Here is a 15,296-nt window from a genome sequence, read left to right on the forward strand (position 1 = left end):
TTCTTTGATCCCATGTTGGGAAAAAATATGGCAAGAGCGATGGTAACAAGTGGCTGAAGAAAGGTGAGCTGTACCTTTATAATGGGATTTAAGAACTCTCTCTGTGCCTGGGCTTGGATATCCAGTTCATGCCCTGGGAAAGGATGTCTCTGCAATTTCTCTGCAGGGGTAACACCAGTGTGGACCATGGTGCCTGGCCACATCCCTTTACCAACTCCTCGAGAGCACCCTCCCACTGAAGGCCTTTGGTCACTCTTAGGCTGCGTGCGCTGGCTCCTAAACTGGGCATCACACCTTAACCACGTTTGATGCCCCTAAGCCACATGCACACAAACACAATTAACGCTTATTTTTAAAAAGTAACAAATAAAATGTTGAACTACTACTTTCCCTGTGTTTCTAAGCAAGCTGACGCACATTTCAACACTTACAGTATTTGGAGGTACAGTTTCATCGTGATCATTATTAGTAGTCCGGCGCTGTCTTTTCACCCCTAAACAATCAAAGAAATTTCTATCAGACCCCGACTCAGCCTTGGAGGAAGCACCGCTCCCACACTAGAGAAGTGTGAGAAAGAAGGAGTTCGCTGCAGCTTAGAGTGACCAAACACCCCCGAGAGACAGCACTGTCCTGACTTGGGACAATCCCACCCCACCAGGTCAAGTGTCCTGGAGATAAGTCACATCTTAATTGAGACGTCCAGTCACCTCCCACTGGCCGAGCCTGCAGTTGGCTTTTGACTTATTGTGTGACATCACCATTACCCCTCGCCAACTCTGGGCTGGATGTCACGGCTGCAGCAGGGCATAGAAGCAGAGCACAGGGAAGTTGACATCAACTTGCCATGCAGTGGTATTTAATGCCCAGAAACTCAAGGACACGCACTCACAGACAACTCAAATGTACACACCCAATGATAGTGTCCTGAGGTCACTATGAGCTGGAGGAAGGGAATCTGCAGGTCTGCGAGCACGGTTATGGTGTTGAGACAAAAGAGCGTGTGTTTTTAGCTGAACAGCCTCTAAAGGCCACTCTTTATCTTCAGCTGAGCTGAAGAAACAGAGAAGGGAAACGGAATGCTTCCGAGTGGTTGAACCTGCACCAAACTGTGTGTGATGAATCATTTACAGGGATTTTTCTGGAGGAATTATGATTACATTCAATTTTGGCTTATCTGCTGATTTTATTCAATATTTTACTTGCCTAAAGTGTATTGCACAGTATTTTAAATTATGGTGGAGGAAATATTAAAAAATCATGGAGTTTGAGCAAGGCTGAGGACGCGCTGAGAGGAACAAGTGTATCAAGTGTGCCCTACAGCGCCTCCCCCAGGAGGGCCCTTGCACCTCGTGTGCTCCAGTTCTCGATGAACAGTGGAGGGTGACTGGAGGTTCTTGGACAACTTGGCTGCCGCCTGGAACACAGAGGGACAACGGGAATACCCCCCCAGTGCCCCCAAATGGCTGCTCAAAAACAGCAGCTGAGGGATAATACAATCTATTCATACCAGCTCTCACGGGAGCATTTAGTGTCAGGAATTAAAAATGTAACAGAGCTAGCTACCTACCTGGTAGAAACTTTCTTATAGTTAGGAGACAGAGGAATTCTTTGAACAAGTATTTCCCAAGTTATTTCAAGGTGCAATTTGAACAAAGTGAGAACTTACAAAAATAAATTACTGCAGATATTGGAATCACCAGGAGGAGAAACAGCCACAGTAAGTGGGATCTGGGTCCTGTGGATTGGAACATGGGATATTTTACATGAAAATACGCAGTCTGTAAGATTAAACAAGGTTTTCTCAGATAATCAAAAGGGATTGGGTTTTCTTCATATTTTACTATGGGAATAGGAGAAAAATACTCATAATAATAACCTTCTTTGCATCTGGTGTTGGTGGTTGGTGTGCATTTCTCATCGACTCCATATTCACACCTAGAAAAAATACAGAAGAGATTCAAACAGCCTGGCAGACTGATTCCTTGATCATTTTCAGTGACACACTATAAATAAGGGGCCATTACACTCCCTTCTGCATCTCTGTCAATCACATTCCCTCAAATATTTCTAGAGTAGCCTCTAAAGCTGGTAAAAATTTATACCATAATTTGGATGTTTGAATGAAGAAAGAAAGACTATGTTTTAAAATACCCAGGGTTAAAGGAAGGTAATAAAGAATTGACGAATAAGAAAAAGGCTGAAATAGACCCTAACATAAACTTAAAATTGGCAATAAACTGTGCTCTTAGAATACCAGGAGCCAATCATAAACTACAAAAACAATTTCAAAGAAGTGTCATAGAATAAAAATGGCCAGACAATAGTCAATGCCCACGATGCTACCGAGAGAGCCCCCTCGGCTGGCCCACACAGGTTTCCCCCTTAACACCGAGTGGTGAGTAGGGTGCTCGAGAGGTTCCAGTGGGTTTTCTCCAGACAGTCAAACACTGACAGTTAGATTGTCTGAACGGAAGCTTGGCTCCGCCCACCATCTAACCAGGTGAGTTCGAGCAAGTCACCTAACCAACATGAGCCTGTTTGCTCACCAATAACATGGAGATAATATTACCTGCTCGAAGGGGTTATGGCGAGAAGAAAATTAAGTCAGGATTATGAAATAACTAATATTCTTGTTACTATTGGACTTACATTAGTCCCTCCCCCACCACCAACCCCTACTTATTCTCCTGTCATGTGAAGGCTGTCTGAGACCTGGGCACCAGAAAGGGGAGGCTAGGTTAAGTGCACATACCTTACATTTTTTCTAGTAAATAAGAGACATCAGGCACGATGTCCCTACTTTTCAAGCCCACTAGGTGAACTCCTAAATGTTTCCCAAGATGAATTACAAGTTGAAGGAGAGGCACATTGATGTAATCTTAATTACACTTAAATGTATGCAAAACAATGTCTTAACAAAGCCGAAGCTGTTTTTTATCATACGTTATGCAAACTGATCTTCACAGAAATGGGACTGATAAGACAAGTGGCCATCATGTGTGTCCTAACGAGTGAGGAAACTGACGCTCAGAGGGGCTAGTGATGTGCCCAAACTCACTCAGGCAATCAGAAGAAAAGCGAGGTGCACAAATCAGGCTTTCTAACTTTGGATCAAAACCCAGATCTTTAGCATGAAAGACAAGGCCCTCCATAATCTGGCCCTGGCTGCTTTGCTGTCTTTCCCATAGATACCTGGTACCCCCGTTCTCCAGAGCTTCCTCCGTCTCTTTGCAGCTGCTGTTTCCCTGCCTGAGGTGTCCTTTGGATCCATGTACACTTTCCTTCAAGACTCAGACCTTGTGTCATGTCCTCACTGCATCTACCCCGGGCAGGGTTGAAAGGTTCTATATAACTCCCAACACCATAGGCGCTCCTGATGCTTGCCACATGGCCTTGACTCAATAACCATGCCTTTTTTGGTTCTCTCTACCCCAGCCTGAGAGCTTGGATGCCAGCGATGTGTCTTGCTCACATTGATAGCTTAAGCAGCCAGCAGTTGTCAAGCACACAGGAGGGGTTCAATACCTGTCTGGAGACTGGATGTCTGAATGAACAGATGGGTATCTAGTTGTTTGGAGGCAAAGCAGGCCTAGATCCCAAATTCTTGACTCTCAGCCCATGTTGCTTCCTGCTAGGAAGACACTATCTCTCAAGGTATATCTAGTGTTTTCACCAGAAAAAGATTAAAACTTACGTGCTGCAAGGATCACAGTGTTCGCAAGGAGGAGTGTTACAGAAAAAGTTTGGTCTACATCTGCACTTGGTATTCCGGGTCTTGGTACAGTTTATTTCCACTTCTAGGCCTAGAACGGATTTGCAGACTATTAGACACAGCGGCTAGTTATAAGCGGACTATGAGCACAAGGGGCAGGAGCTGCGCAGACTTCTGAGATCTGCCTCTTACAGGAGCAGTCACACCATCGGGCCTTTACTAATGCAACTGGCGTTTAAATGCAAAACAGGCAACCCCAGGCTGAAATGGTTGAAATCATTTAGCAGAGTCTGAAGTGGATAGACAACCCAGCAACCAAGACAGCCCCACCTTTGCTGTAATAGCTCCCCTGTTCTTCTAGTCTAAAGCCTGGTGACTCAAAGTGTGCCTTGTGGACCAACAGCATGAGCATCACCAGGTAGCTTGTTAGAAATGACGATTGTTGGGTCTCACCCAGGACCTCGTCAAGCAGACCAAGGCCAAAGCTCTCACTTAGAGATTCTGATTTAATTAATCTAAGGTGAGACCTAAACATTGGCATGCTTCATAGCTCCTACGTCATTTTAATGTACAGCCAAGGTTAAGAAATATTGCTTTAGAGCTTGAATAGAGACAAGAAAAACTTATCTTCAAAGATTCCTTAATGTCAAACAGAACCGGGAGTACTTCTGTTATATTTCAATCTGGGGCCCTCAAAATAGATTGGGATATTCATGAAAATTCAGGGCCCCATATGGAATGACCAGGACAACCATATCCCCAAAGAAGGTGAAGGGTCTCACCCACCTCTCGGGACCCTCTGTCCTTGGATTTGAAGGTTTCTGAGCTCTTTCTGGCCATAAACAAGAGCCATTATGTAGGCATAAATCAAGGCAGAAAAGAACGGTTTCTGCAGTTTTGATGGGAGCTAAGGAACTTTGTTCACAGGGTTCGTATTTAGTCAGTCTGCTACATCTGGGAGAATTGCCCAGGCATGGCCCCTCAGTGGTCACCTCAGTCCCTGGTCCTGCTTCACCCCAGTCAGCCCCACCCTGTCCCTCCCTATGTGCCAACATAGCACCAGAGCAGGTCCCCATTTCCAATTGTATTATAAATGATTCTACCTGGAGTATTACATTGGTCTCTTTCTATTGCTTTCTAAGACACTTACCTTGTTCTCCATCACAAGTTTTGCATCGTCTGCACTTGTTAGAATAATGTGTCTTCTCTGTGTACTCCTGCCCTTCTGGGCAGGGCTCACAGACTAGCTTCTCCCCGTCATCCCTGCAGTCACTGCGTTTCCGTTCACCTGCCAAGAACAGAATGGAGCAAGTTTGAATGCCACAGCGTGGGAAGTACATAAGGATGGCCATAGAACTCCGCTAACACAGGGGAAGTCGGCTAATCTATGAAGACAATGGAGGAGACGGTCACTGTAAAAATCATGTCAGGGATGGAAAGTCTCCAAAGACAACAGCTGAAAGAGTGACTGAAGGAAGATGCTCACAGAAATAGGACGATTAACAACAGGAACACGGGACAGGGGAAAAAAGAGGCTAGAATGACCAAATGCACCTGGGGAAAGATGTCTTACCTACTTTTTGGTGGGGAGAGGAGAGGTTGATGGGTATGTATTCATGGTGGTTGTCACTGGCCATGACCTAAAGCTTCCTTGCTCTCGTTCCTCATTTTATTTTCCAAAGTCCACCGATCATGGTGAGACAGCGCAGTGCAGGGGAAAGGGCACTGGAGGTTCTGAGCACCTCAGCCTAGTCTTTAGTGGCCCTGTGATCACTAGCAAAGTGCTTGCTCTCTCTGAGCCTACATTTCTTCATGCATTTGATGGAGATAATGATCCCTCTCTTGCACTGCTGCCAGAACTGCACGGGGCCTGCCTAGCAAAGGCTCACAATCCTTTCTCCCCTTTCTTTCTATTCCTTTGCCAGCAAGGGTCAGAGTGTGTTGTGATGGGCAGGTAGGAACATATAACAAACTCTATCATCAGATTTGTTATCATAATGTACACAATTTCAAATAACATTCATATTTGCTTTCATTTTACTTCAAAAGTAAAACAAGTCATTATATTGCTATTAGTGAGCTTTATACAACAATGCCCCCTCCTGGAAATTCTATTTATTTCACAGCTGTTTATTAAAGGCCTATTGTGTTCCAGGCACTTCCTGGAAGCTGAAGGTCCTACAGGAAATAAACAAAGCCTTAGTCTTCCAGGACTTCATATCCTCAGGGTAGAAGAAGGAACGCACAAATAAATACATGACATCCAGCAGTGACAAGTGCTGTGGGGAAAACTAGATTAGGGCACAAAAACAGAGAACGAGGAAGAAAGAGACAGAAAATAAAAAGGGGAATCAAAGAGAAAAGCATGACTACTGACTCTAATTACTAACGGCATAACTAATTAAGAAGAATAAGCAAAGTCCAATCTACTCTTCTCACGTGTGCGGCCAGAATAACTTATGTCTTTCCTAGGCACACCATTTCTCAACAACCTCAGAGCACTGTTTTTGATAAAACAAAACGTTAATACTTACAACATAATCAAATTAATTTAGACATATATGATATTTTCGTAAACAAAGACAATATTCCATCAATAGAAAAAAAGTAGGCAAACCCTGGAAACCTGGAATCTAATTCATATACAGTGCATTGGGGCTTCATAACATCGCGGCAATACTGAAAAGAAAACCAAGCCACAGAACAATTTTATTTGCTTGCCAGTGGTATTATCCTGGTTTCTGAATGAATTGTCCTCTTCGATGAGCTACTTTTCTTTCTTCCTTTCCTTCTTTCTTTCTTTCTTCCTCTCTCCTTCCTTCCCTCTCTCCCTCCCTCTCTCCCACCTTCCCTCCTCCCTTCCTTTCTTTATTGATAGAAATAAAATTTAAAGATACCAATAATCTATATGAAAGGCTTTCAAGATTTTTATGACTTTTCCATTGATTTTGCTCTCACTTAATTCATCAACTCAGTTTATCAACTTTACTGAAGTTCTCCAAAGCATTCAAACTAGTTTTCACAGAAATATAATTTGTATTTCTTTATATTCATATATCATTGATTATATAGTATTTAATTATAATATATTTGTATCACAACACCAACAATCATAAAGGGATTTGGAAGCAGTTTGAATACTGATAAAGCCTACAATGGAACAAGAGGGAGTTCCATAGAAGTGGAAGGTGTGCTCAGCAGGCGTTGGGTGCTTTCCAGGATGTTTTAGAGATGGAGCAGAGAGAATTAGTTAATTCAGCCAGCAGGTCAGTTAGAAATCCCTTAAGGGAATCTGTGTACATTGAGAATTATATTAGAAATGTAACAGAAAGCGAGACTGTGATTGAACATAATACTCCAGCCTAAGAGTACTCCAAAATTTACTTAGCTGCAATCATTGGGTACCGTAAGGAAATGTCACACGTTCAACATTTTCCTTTATTTTGACTATTTTCCTAAGACATTTTCTTGTTAATCAAGTACCGTATCAGTAGGTAAAAGCTTTTCACATTTTTGACCCACATATCCAAATTTCTTTCTTAAAGGGAGCTGGTGGCATATGAGAGTTCTTATCTTACAAGCAACTCACCAGGGCTGAGAGCACTTCTTAAATGAATGTAAAACAAAGCAAAACAACAACAAAAAAAGCAAACAGGTGAAAATTCTGAACAGTTTTAAATGTAAAGCGTATTATCTTTGTTTTAGTTTGCATTTTATGTTTAAAAAATATGAAAGATTTGAATTCACAGGACAAATTGATTGTGTTTAGCAAGTTATAAAAAGTCAAGAAGCCTTTCTCTCTCTCTCTTTCTTTCTTTCTTCTTGTATTTTTTTCCATTACCATTTACTCCCCTTATACACCCACCCCCTAGCAATCACCTCACTGTTGTCCACATCGAGCGCTTTTTCCTGTTTTACTCCGTCCCTCCACCCCCTAGCTGTCATCCTGCTCTCTATCTATGAGTCTGTCCCATTTTCCTTGTTAGTTCTGTTTATTCATTAGATTTCACATTTTTTATTCCTAGCTGTGGAAGAGTAAATGGGCCTAAGTATAAAAGATTTGGATTATAAGGGAGAGCTTCCATAAGGGTTATTAAAACCTGGACAGGAGGCCAAGGAAGAACAGTAGAATCTTCTTATGAACAGGACCTAGGCTTGTACAGCAGCCTGAGTGCTGAAACCCTGGGAGGCCAACCATGGCCCCTACCACAACCCTTTACAGTTCCAGTAGCCTGGCACACAAACCCGTGTATTGTTTTCCTTTACCTTCCTGTCTCACTTCACAAAGCAGCAAGCAGAGATTCCTATCTGTATGAAACAGCAGCAGATTCACTCCATGTTGAGGAAAGCTTGTGCAATTGCATTTCGTTTAGCTTCCATTTTGCTGATGTTTAAAGGATTTCCGATCTGAAACTGGTTTGCATTTCAAAATACTGATTTTAAAAAACCGTTGGTTTTTGTCTGTTGCTTTCCCAGCTCAGCTAGTTATTAAGCTGCAAAATGCAAATGTAGTTTGCAGGCTTCAGTGTCTTCTAATCGAGGAGAAGTACTGAGACACTTGCTTTCAGACTGTCACAATTATGATATATTCTAATCACTTCTGATGTGACAAGCCTTAATGTCCACAAATGAGTCTCCTTTTGTTGGTGAAAAGTGAAACTAGATAGATAAATCTTCTCATTTCAGACACACATATCATTTGTAAAGTATATTTATTTATACCCATGTCAAACAAGTGTGATAAAGATGAATTGAACTGGTCTCGGGAAAATAATTTCATAGTTGTTTTCCATTTTCTCAGCAATGCTATCATGCAGGAGAGCCAAACACTGTAAAAACATTTTTCGTTATTACCACACGGTATTTTCCACCCCGGTCCCCACTCTGATTGCCGGATGTACGTGCAGCATACCAGGAAGACACGGCCGACAGCAGAATTTGCCCTCGCGCTGTTGGCCTGCTGGGCACTCAGACGCCCTTTTAGTAACATTCTGACTTGATTCCAGCAGCTCAAAGGTAAGTATCTGCAAAAGAAAAGCATGAAGAAAATTTGATTGAGTTCTGAACTGCGCAAGGACCCACTGCCCAAAAGGGCCGTATTGCCGTGGCGCACAGGCAAAGTCAGCGACGGGGGCTCCATCCTCCCACCTCCAAAAAAGGAGCACGTCCATTGAATGACAGTCTAGATCTCGGGTTCTCTAAGCTACCCCAGAATCAGCATCATGAATGGTAGGAGCCCTGGTGACTGTGGGTAAAGTCACTTAAATTCTTTTTTTTAAGTCTATAAAGTAGAAATAATCTCTTCTTCATGGGTTTGTTAATTGAATGGAATAACGCACTTAAAGGTCTTAGCACAATTTCTGGCTCGTAATACACAGGTGCCCAGTAAGCACTATTATTATTGATTATTATCGTTATTATTCTCATACAGTTCCACTGAGAGGCATCATAGTAGGGTAGGGAAAAACATGAAATTTCAAAATGAATGCTGTTTGAATCCCAGCCCTGCCACCAACAGTGTTGCTTTAGGCAAGTTATATAACTTCACTGATCCTCAGTTTCCTGATCTGTACTTCCTGTCTTGAAAGGTAAAAGGTTATTGTGAAGATAAAAAGTGATCATTTCTTCCAAACCTGGTACTTAGTTACAGCGTGTTCTGTTTCTTCCTTTTTCTATACATAGCCATAGAATCAACAGTTTTAATTCATTCTTCCTGGTTACCAAATCATGCAATAAAGCCAACACAATTTTCTTCACTTTTATTCAGGAAAAAAAATGAACTTCGCTTAATAGAAAACCAATTTTAATCAGTTTTTTATTCCTTTCTTCTGAAGACAAACGCACATAAGACTAAGTGACATTTGTGGCAAGTTTATCTCAGGTACAGACTAGAGTTCCTTAGAAAAATAAGCCCCTAAAAATGTTTGGAAGCGCTTGGGAGTGATTTCCAGTTGATTCTTTTCTCAGGTGTCCTAGCACTTATTTTTTATCTCCCCAAACATAAATTCACATAACCACTCATCTTACATGGAATATGAAAATTATATTGCTAAGTACCAAAAAACATCTCTTAGTTCTGGGGATTTTCTTCTCAAGGTTATTTTTCATAGTTTTTATTGCATATATGTTTTTGTACTTTATGGTTCGGTAATAATACTGACATCTTCTGAGTCAAGAGAACTAAATGTTCCACACACATAAGTCACTCCACAGGGGTCCTCACCTCTTCCATTTTAGCCCTTTGCCCTGGGTTACCAAAGCCTGTGTTCCCTTCAGGTTACAGGGTGCCATGGGACTTACAAAGAAGGAGAGATGAAGATGTGGCTGACCACATCTTTTCTTCCTGAGATGAAGGTATTTCAAAATGCATTACTAAAATCCAGTGCCACCAAAACATCAAGAAAATAACTGACTTGTTTGGGGTCACTCATGAGCAAAAGATAAGAGAGCCAGGACTTTTCTGAGTCTCCTAACTCGTATTACAGTGTTGTTACCCCTGCACCCAGGAGGCGGGTGAACTTCCTGTAGAATATAGTGTACTTTCTGTACGTGAACAACTCTATGAAGAGAACAACTGGTACTAAGACAAAGATCTGAGGAATTATGCCAAAATATGCTGGCTATACTCTCAAACCGCTGACTCTTGAATCCAACTGACCTTTCTTAGCACCTACTATGTGCTAGGTTCTGGGACTAAAAACATGGATTGTAACCAAAAATGAGTGTTAAGTTTCCAAAAGCAAATTTGCACATGGGCATGATATGTACAATAGATTAATAACTTGGGAATGTTTTACACAGTACATTTGTGTGACTCATTAAACACATCGGAATCTATGATCTTTTCATACAGCTTTGAACAAAACATTTTATAGCATCTATTTATCTTTTCAGGGTCATAGTTCCCTACTTCTTACTGTCTCTACAAGTCATCCTATCATTCGAACAATGTTAGCGCTTCTTCTAGATCAGAGAATTTATAGCTAATGGATAATAATTAAATTGGTCACTGTAGAAAATAATAATGTGATTGAAGGCATACCAAATGTTTAATTGCTAAAATGAGAAGGGCTTTCAAATGAAAATCATTCCAATTTTTGAGAACCTTTTCCATAACTCATTGTTCTATCTGACAGCCTGAAATTAAACATACTGACCATTTAACATTCTGGACATTGCCAGCACATGAAAATTCTAAAATCACTGTAAAAATCATTCCGTAGCTAGAAGAGGTCTGTGAGTCCGGCTTACAACAGTCAGCGGGAAAGTGACTCTAAGCAACCCAACTGAGTAGGAGCAATTCTCTTCTGTCGTCAGTCACCTCGGTTGCTGTAAAGAGGGAGTTAATAGTGAGACATCGCTTCTCTTTCAATTCTCATTTCTCTCCAGAAACTGGAGAAAATGGCACAGATTTAAACTCTAAGAGATTTATAGGTTTTGAGCTCACCAAAATTGGCAAGTCAAAGGCACCCAGAGTTGACACCCAACAGTGTGTGAGTGTGTGTGTCCTATGGCCAGAGGGTGCTCATTTCATCTACTAGTCACATGACTATGGTATGAGCAGGCCCACAATCCCTGGTTTAAAATGATCAAGTGCTCAGGGGAGTAGCACGTTTTATATGGAGTGTTGCATTAATGCTATTTCTGAAAAACTGTGCATATACTCAGCTTTCTAGGGGCTGTCTAAAAGAAATGTATTTCCAATCATTTTGTTTTACTTTTGAAGGTTTTGATTGGAAATGAAGATCTACTGGCCAAGATACATGCAGAATTTGACGCACGTGAAACCTGGAGCAGAGCAGCGAAGAGCTGCAAATACCCAGACCATGAAGCACAGATACCAACCTCTTCTCATATGTGCTCACACCTGCGTTACAGAGCCAAATTTCTGGAAATATTTTTTATTTAGTTCAGCATCAAAAAATTATGTCAAGAATAAAAAAGAAAGATGGGTCTGAAGAACACGTTGTGACTGCTACATGATAAGATGGAAGCAGCGCTCCGTATAGCTTGTATTTTTAAATATTTTTCACATTAACTCAAGATTGCAGCATGCAAAGATTTAACCCAAACTTTCCAGGCAGAAACTGGGGCATTTTGGGTCACACTCAGAGGAACCTGGTTTGGCCAAAGTGGAGGACTATCTGAGGTCCTCAGCAGGAACATCATTAGCAGCTTGCTATCAAGATAACTGAGCGGTGATGTCTCTGGAACCACACAGGTAATTACCATTTTAACGCTGGACACCGTAGTGGAATCATGGGGCCAACCATAACCATAAATGCTGCAGTCACATAGAATCTTGACATGGCAAAGCAGAAAGGGGCCATAAACATCTGTTCAGCTTCCAGATAGGTTTTTTTAAACGGATTTCCTTGAGTGGTTCATTATCTGCAGGATTTTAATATTTTCTGCAAATCAGAAAATGTATTTCTCTCTCCCCTGAATCATTCATGAAAATAAATGCCAAGAGCACCCGTCCTTGCAGAGGTGTTCACCCATTCTCTCACAACACTGTCCGGCCTTTCACAAAGTCCATCGACACATGTCGCCTCATGGCAGCTACGATAAGCTGCTATGCCTGAGAACCCTAAGTGTCTTACTTTACAGTTGAGAAAGCTGAGCACAGAGTCGATTGACTTGTCCAATAATCCATAATTAGTAGTGGTTATGAGAGGATCTGGCACTTCTAGCCCAAAGCTGGGCTCTGTTGCAGATTCACAATTAGTTTCCTAATTACTTTTCCTACATGTAGGCATGCAAACAACTCAATTTGTTTTTAGACAGTGGTTGGCAAGAAGCCTCAGTGTTAGTATACAAGGAACCTTCAAAGCAAATGCATGTGAGATGTAGGTGCTGGGAGGGGTGGGGCTGGGGTGGTCTGGCAGAAGTCCAGTCCCAAGCCCTCTAGTCTGGGAAAACTGGCAGGACCACCAAAGCTAGGGTTCTGGCTGGCAAGAGGGCAGAACGTCCCAGCCCTGCTCTGCAGTTTGGGAGGAAGCAGAGTTTCCCTCTGACCAATCTGGGTGCTGAATGCTCGAGAACAGCCATGGTGTTCCCGGTGAGTGCAGTTTCTTGCAAGGGTGGGGACCTGAAATGTACAAACATTTAGAGACCGGAAATCCTCCTACACTAGAATCTTTGCATTTTCTCCTTTCGAAACACTTAGAAACAGGGCTACACGAGAGTCTGCAGGTTGTTTTACATGATGAGAAACCGAGAGAACAAATGGACATTCATTAATTATCTGCATCAGTGATGAATCACTTTTCATAGCAAACAAGGTTACTAAGTAGAAGGAATGAAGCAGGAATGGCCAGACCCAGGAACTGACGGCAACCCCTATGCACATCACCCCAGTCTGACAAGCTCTCCACACTTTCCCAGGAGTTGCACACACTCAAGACCTATCATGGCAGTTACAAACACAGTACATCTCAGAGACTGAATTAACAAACCACTTGAAGAAACTGAAACTCCCATTTAGAATTATTCCAAAAAATCAGTGAAGCAGTTGGCCCTGAGAGAGGAGCTAGAAGCCAGGTGGTGAAAGACAAATACCATATGATCTCGCCTATATGTGGAATCTAATGAATAAAACACACAAGTGAGCAAAATAGAACCAGAGACATAGAAATAAGGAACACACTGACAGTGACCAGAGGGGAGAGGGAGAGGGATAACGGGGGGAAGAAGGGGAAGGGTCATCAAGGAACATGTACAAAGGACCCACGGTAATGGCCAAGAAGGTGGGGACTGACTACGGGAGCCAGGGGTGCGGTGGGGGGCAGGGGAGAGCAATGGGGGGAAATTGGGACAATTATAATTGGACAACAATTGAAAGAAAGAAAGTAAAAAAAAATCACCTTTTTTGTTCTTCGTGAAGTTCAAAGCAAACTGGAAAAGAATTTTAAGAAGTAGCCGAGGGTTGGGGGGGCGGGGTGGCAGAAGCCCAGAAGGGGGTTTATTCAATACAGTCACTGTGTTCGGATACTGCAGAGAAGTGCCGTCTGGGTCAGGGAATACGCTGTCAAATGGTCACCCAGAGGGTGCAGTGCTGGAGGTCAGCGATTAGGAAAACAGAAAGAAGGGGGAAAAGAGGAACATTTCATGGAAAAAATGTTTCAGCAAGAAATTATTTTGACACAACAAATGGGTGTTCATTTCTAGTTGGCGAGACTATGAATGAATTATTTTTTTGTGTTTCATGGGGTTATTTTTTTGTTTTGTTTTGTTTTGCTTAACTCATCAGTTTTTTCTATACTGGACATGTGTGAGTTGTATGATGGAAACAATCAAAAGGGACAACTTAAAGTTAGGAGGCAGCAGGACTGTGTTAAGCTTGAAGATCTTTCCTGATTTATCATTTGTGCTGTTCTTTCTCAGTAAGATTAGAAAGTCTGGTAATAACAGTGGTGAGTGTATAGTTGCTGCCTAGAATTTGGAAGGTGGAAAATATGCTGAATCTTTGAATTATTAGCACCTAATCCTTCGTATAAATCTTCTGTCTTTTGCTACTGTAGGTTTCAACAGTAGTACTATAATTTTACTAAATCCGACATCATAAATGTTCACCTTTAACTGGATATACTTCATTAAAGTAGGGTTTACCGCCTTACCAGGGTTACCAGGGTTATTTTATTTCTCTTTGGTCAACTGAAACTAAGTATATCACTGCTTATAATGGCAGAGTTCTTTGATAATGAAGAAAATTTTGCCTTATTTTTTAAGTAAAATTGGACAAAAAGAGGTCTCACATTAAAAGAACTTAATTTTATAATTTATGAAATTGAAAGCTTGGTTATATATCCCCACAAAACGGTGGCCACAGTTTGCAGGAAATACTCTCTCTGATTAAATCTTGGTGTATTTCCTTAAGCAACGCTACCAGGGAAGTGTGCCATATTAAGCACACCCTGATGGATTCTTGTGGTGGGAACGAACATGAGTTGCCGGACTGTCAAAGAGATGATAAACACAAAGACTAACCCAAAGTCACTCATAATTTAGCATCTTGTGCTATTGCTGAATTATGAATAAATAGATATATTTCTCAGAATAATATCAATTTCTACACATCTTGAGAGAACATGGGTTGACTTTCTTGTGTGGCTGATAAACTGACTTAAAAAAATCTAATAATGCAGCCCTGGCTGATGTGGCTCGGTGGAGTGAGCGTGGGCTACGGACCAAAGGGTCCCCAGTTCAATTCCCAGTCAGGGCACATGCCTAGGTTGTGGGCCAGGTCCCCAGTAGGGGTTGTGTGAGAGGCAACCAGACATTGATGTTTCTCTCCTTCTCTTTCTCCCTCCCTTCCCCTCTCTCTAAAAATAAATAATAAAATCTTAAAAAAAAATCTAATAGTGCAGTCCTTGCTTATCCAAAGGGGTATACATTCCAAGTCCCCCCGTGGCTGCCTGAAACTGCAGGCAGCACCGAACCCTATATGTACTCACTTTGCCTACATAAAGTTTAATTTACAAATTAGGCACAGTAAGAGATGGACAATAAAGTAGAACAATTAAAACAATATATGGTAATAAAAACTATGCAAATGTGGTCTTTCTATTTCTCAAAATAACTC

The 15,296-nt window shown here is 41.7% G+C and overlaps 1 protein-coding gene across 2 annotated transcripts in view; it reads right to left on the reverse strand.

Moving 5' to 3' along the window:
- The window catches only part of FAS (Fas cell surface death receptor), a 33,005-nt gene that overhangs the window by 2,993 nt on the left and 14,716 nt on the right, over nucleotides 1-15,296 (reverse strand). Inside the window, exons 1-7 of one of the 2 annotated variants that reach the window (XM_045197799.3) lie at nucleotides 10,870-11,036; nucleotides 8,625-8,736; nucleotides 4,863-5,000; nucleotides 3,695-3,803; nucleotides 1,877-1,935; nucleotides 1,667-1,735; nucleotides 432-493 (exon numbers count right to left, since the gene is read on the reverse strand). In XM_045197799.3, the coding sequence (XP_045053734.1) occupies nucleotides 432-493; nucleotides 1,667-1,735; nucleotides 1,877-1,935; nucleotides 3,695-3,803; nucleotides 4,863-5,000; nucleotides 8,625-8,736; nucleotides 10,870-10,872 (552 nt within the window). In that variant the 5' untranslated portion in view covers nucleotides 10,873-11,036. Of the gene's footprint in view, nucleotides 1-431; nucleotides 494-1,666; nucleotides 1,736-1,876; nucleotides 1,936-3,694; nucleotides 3,804-4,862; nucleotides 5,001-8,624; nucleotides 8,737-10,869; nucleotides 11,037-15,296 lie in introns of those variants that run through there. The other variant, XM_053923412.2, reaches the window with a different exon arrangement.

This window comes from Desmodus rotundus, chromosome 4 (assembly GCF_022682495.2).
Source record: "Desmodus rotundus isolate HL8 chromosome 4, HLdesRot8A.1, whole genome shotgun sequence".
NCBI lineage: Eukaryota > Metazoa > Chordata > Mammalia > Chiroptera > Phyllostomidae > Desmodus > Desmodus rotundus.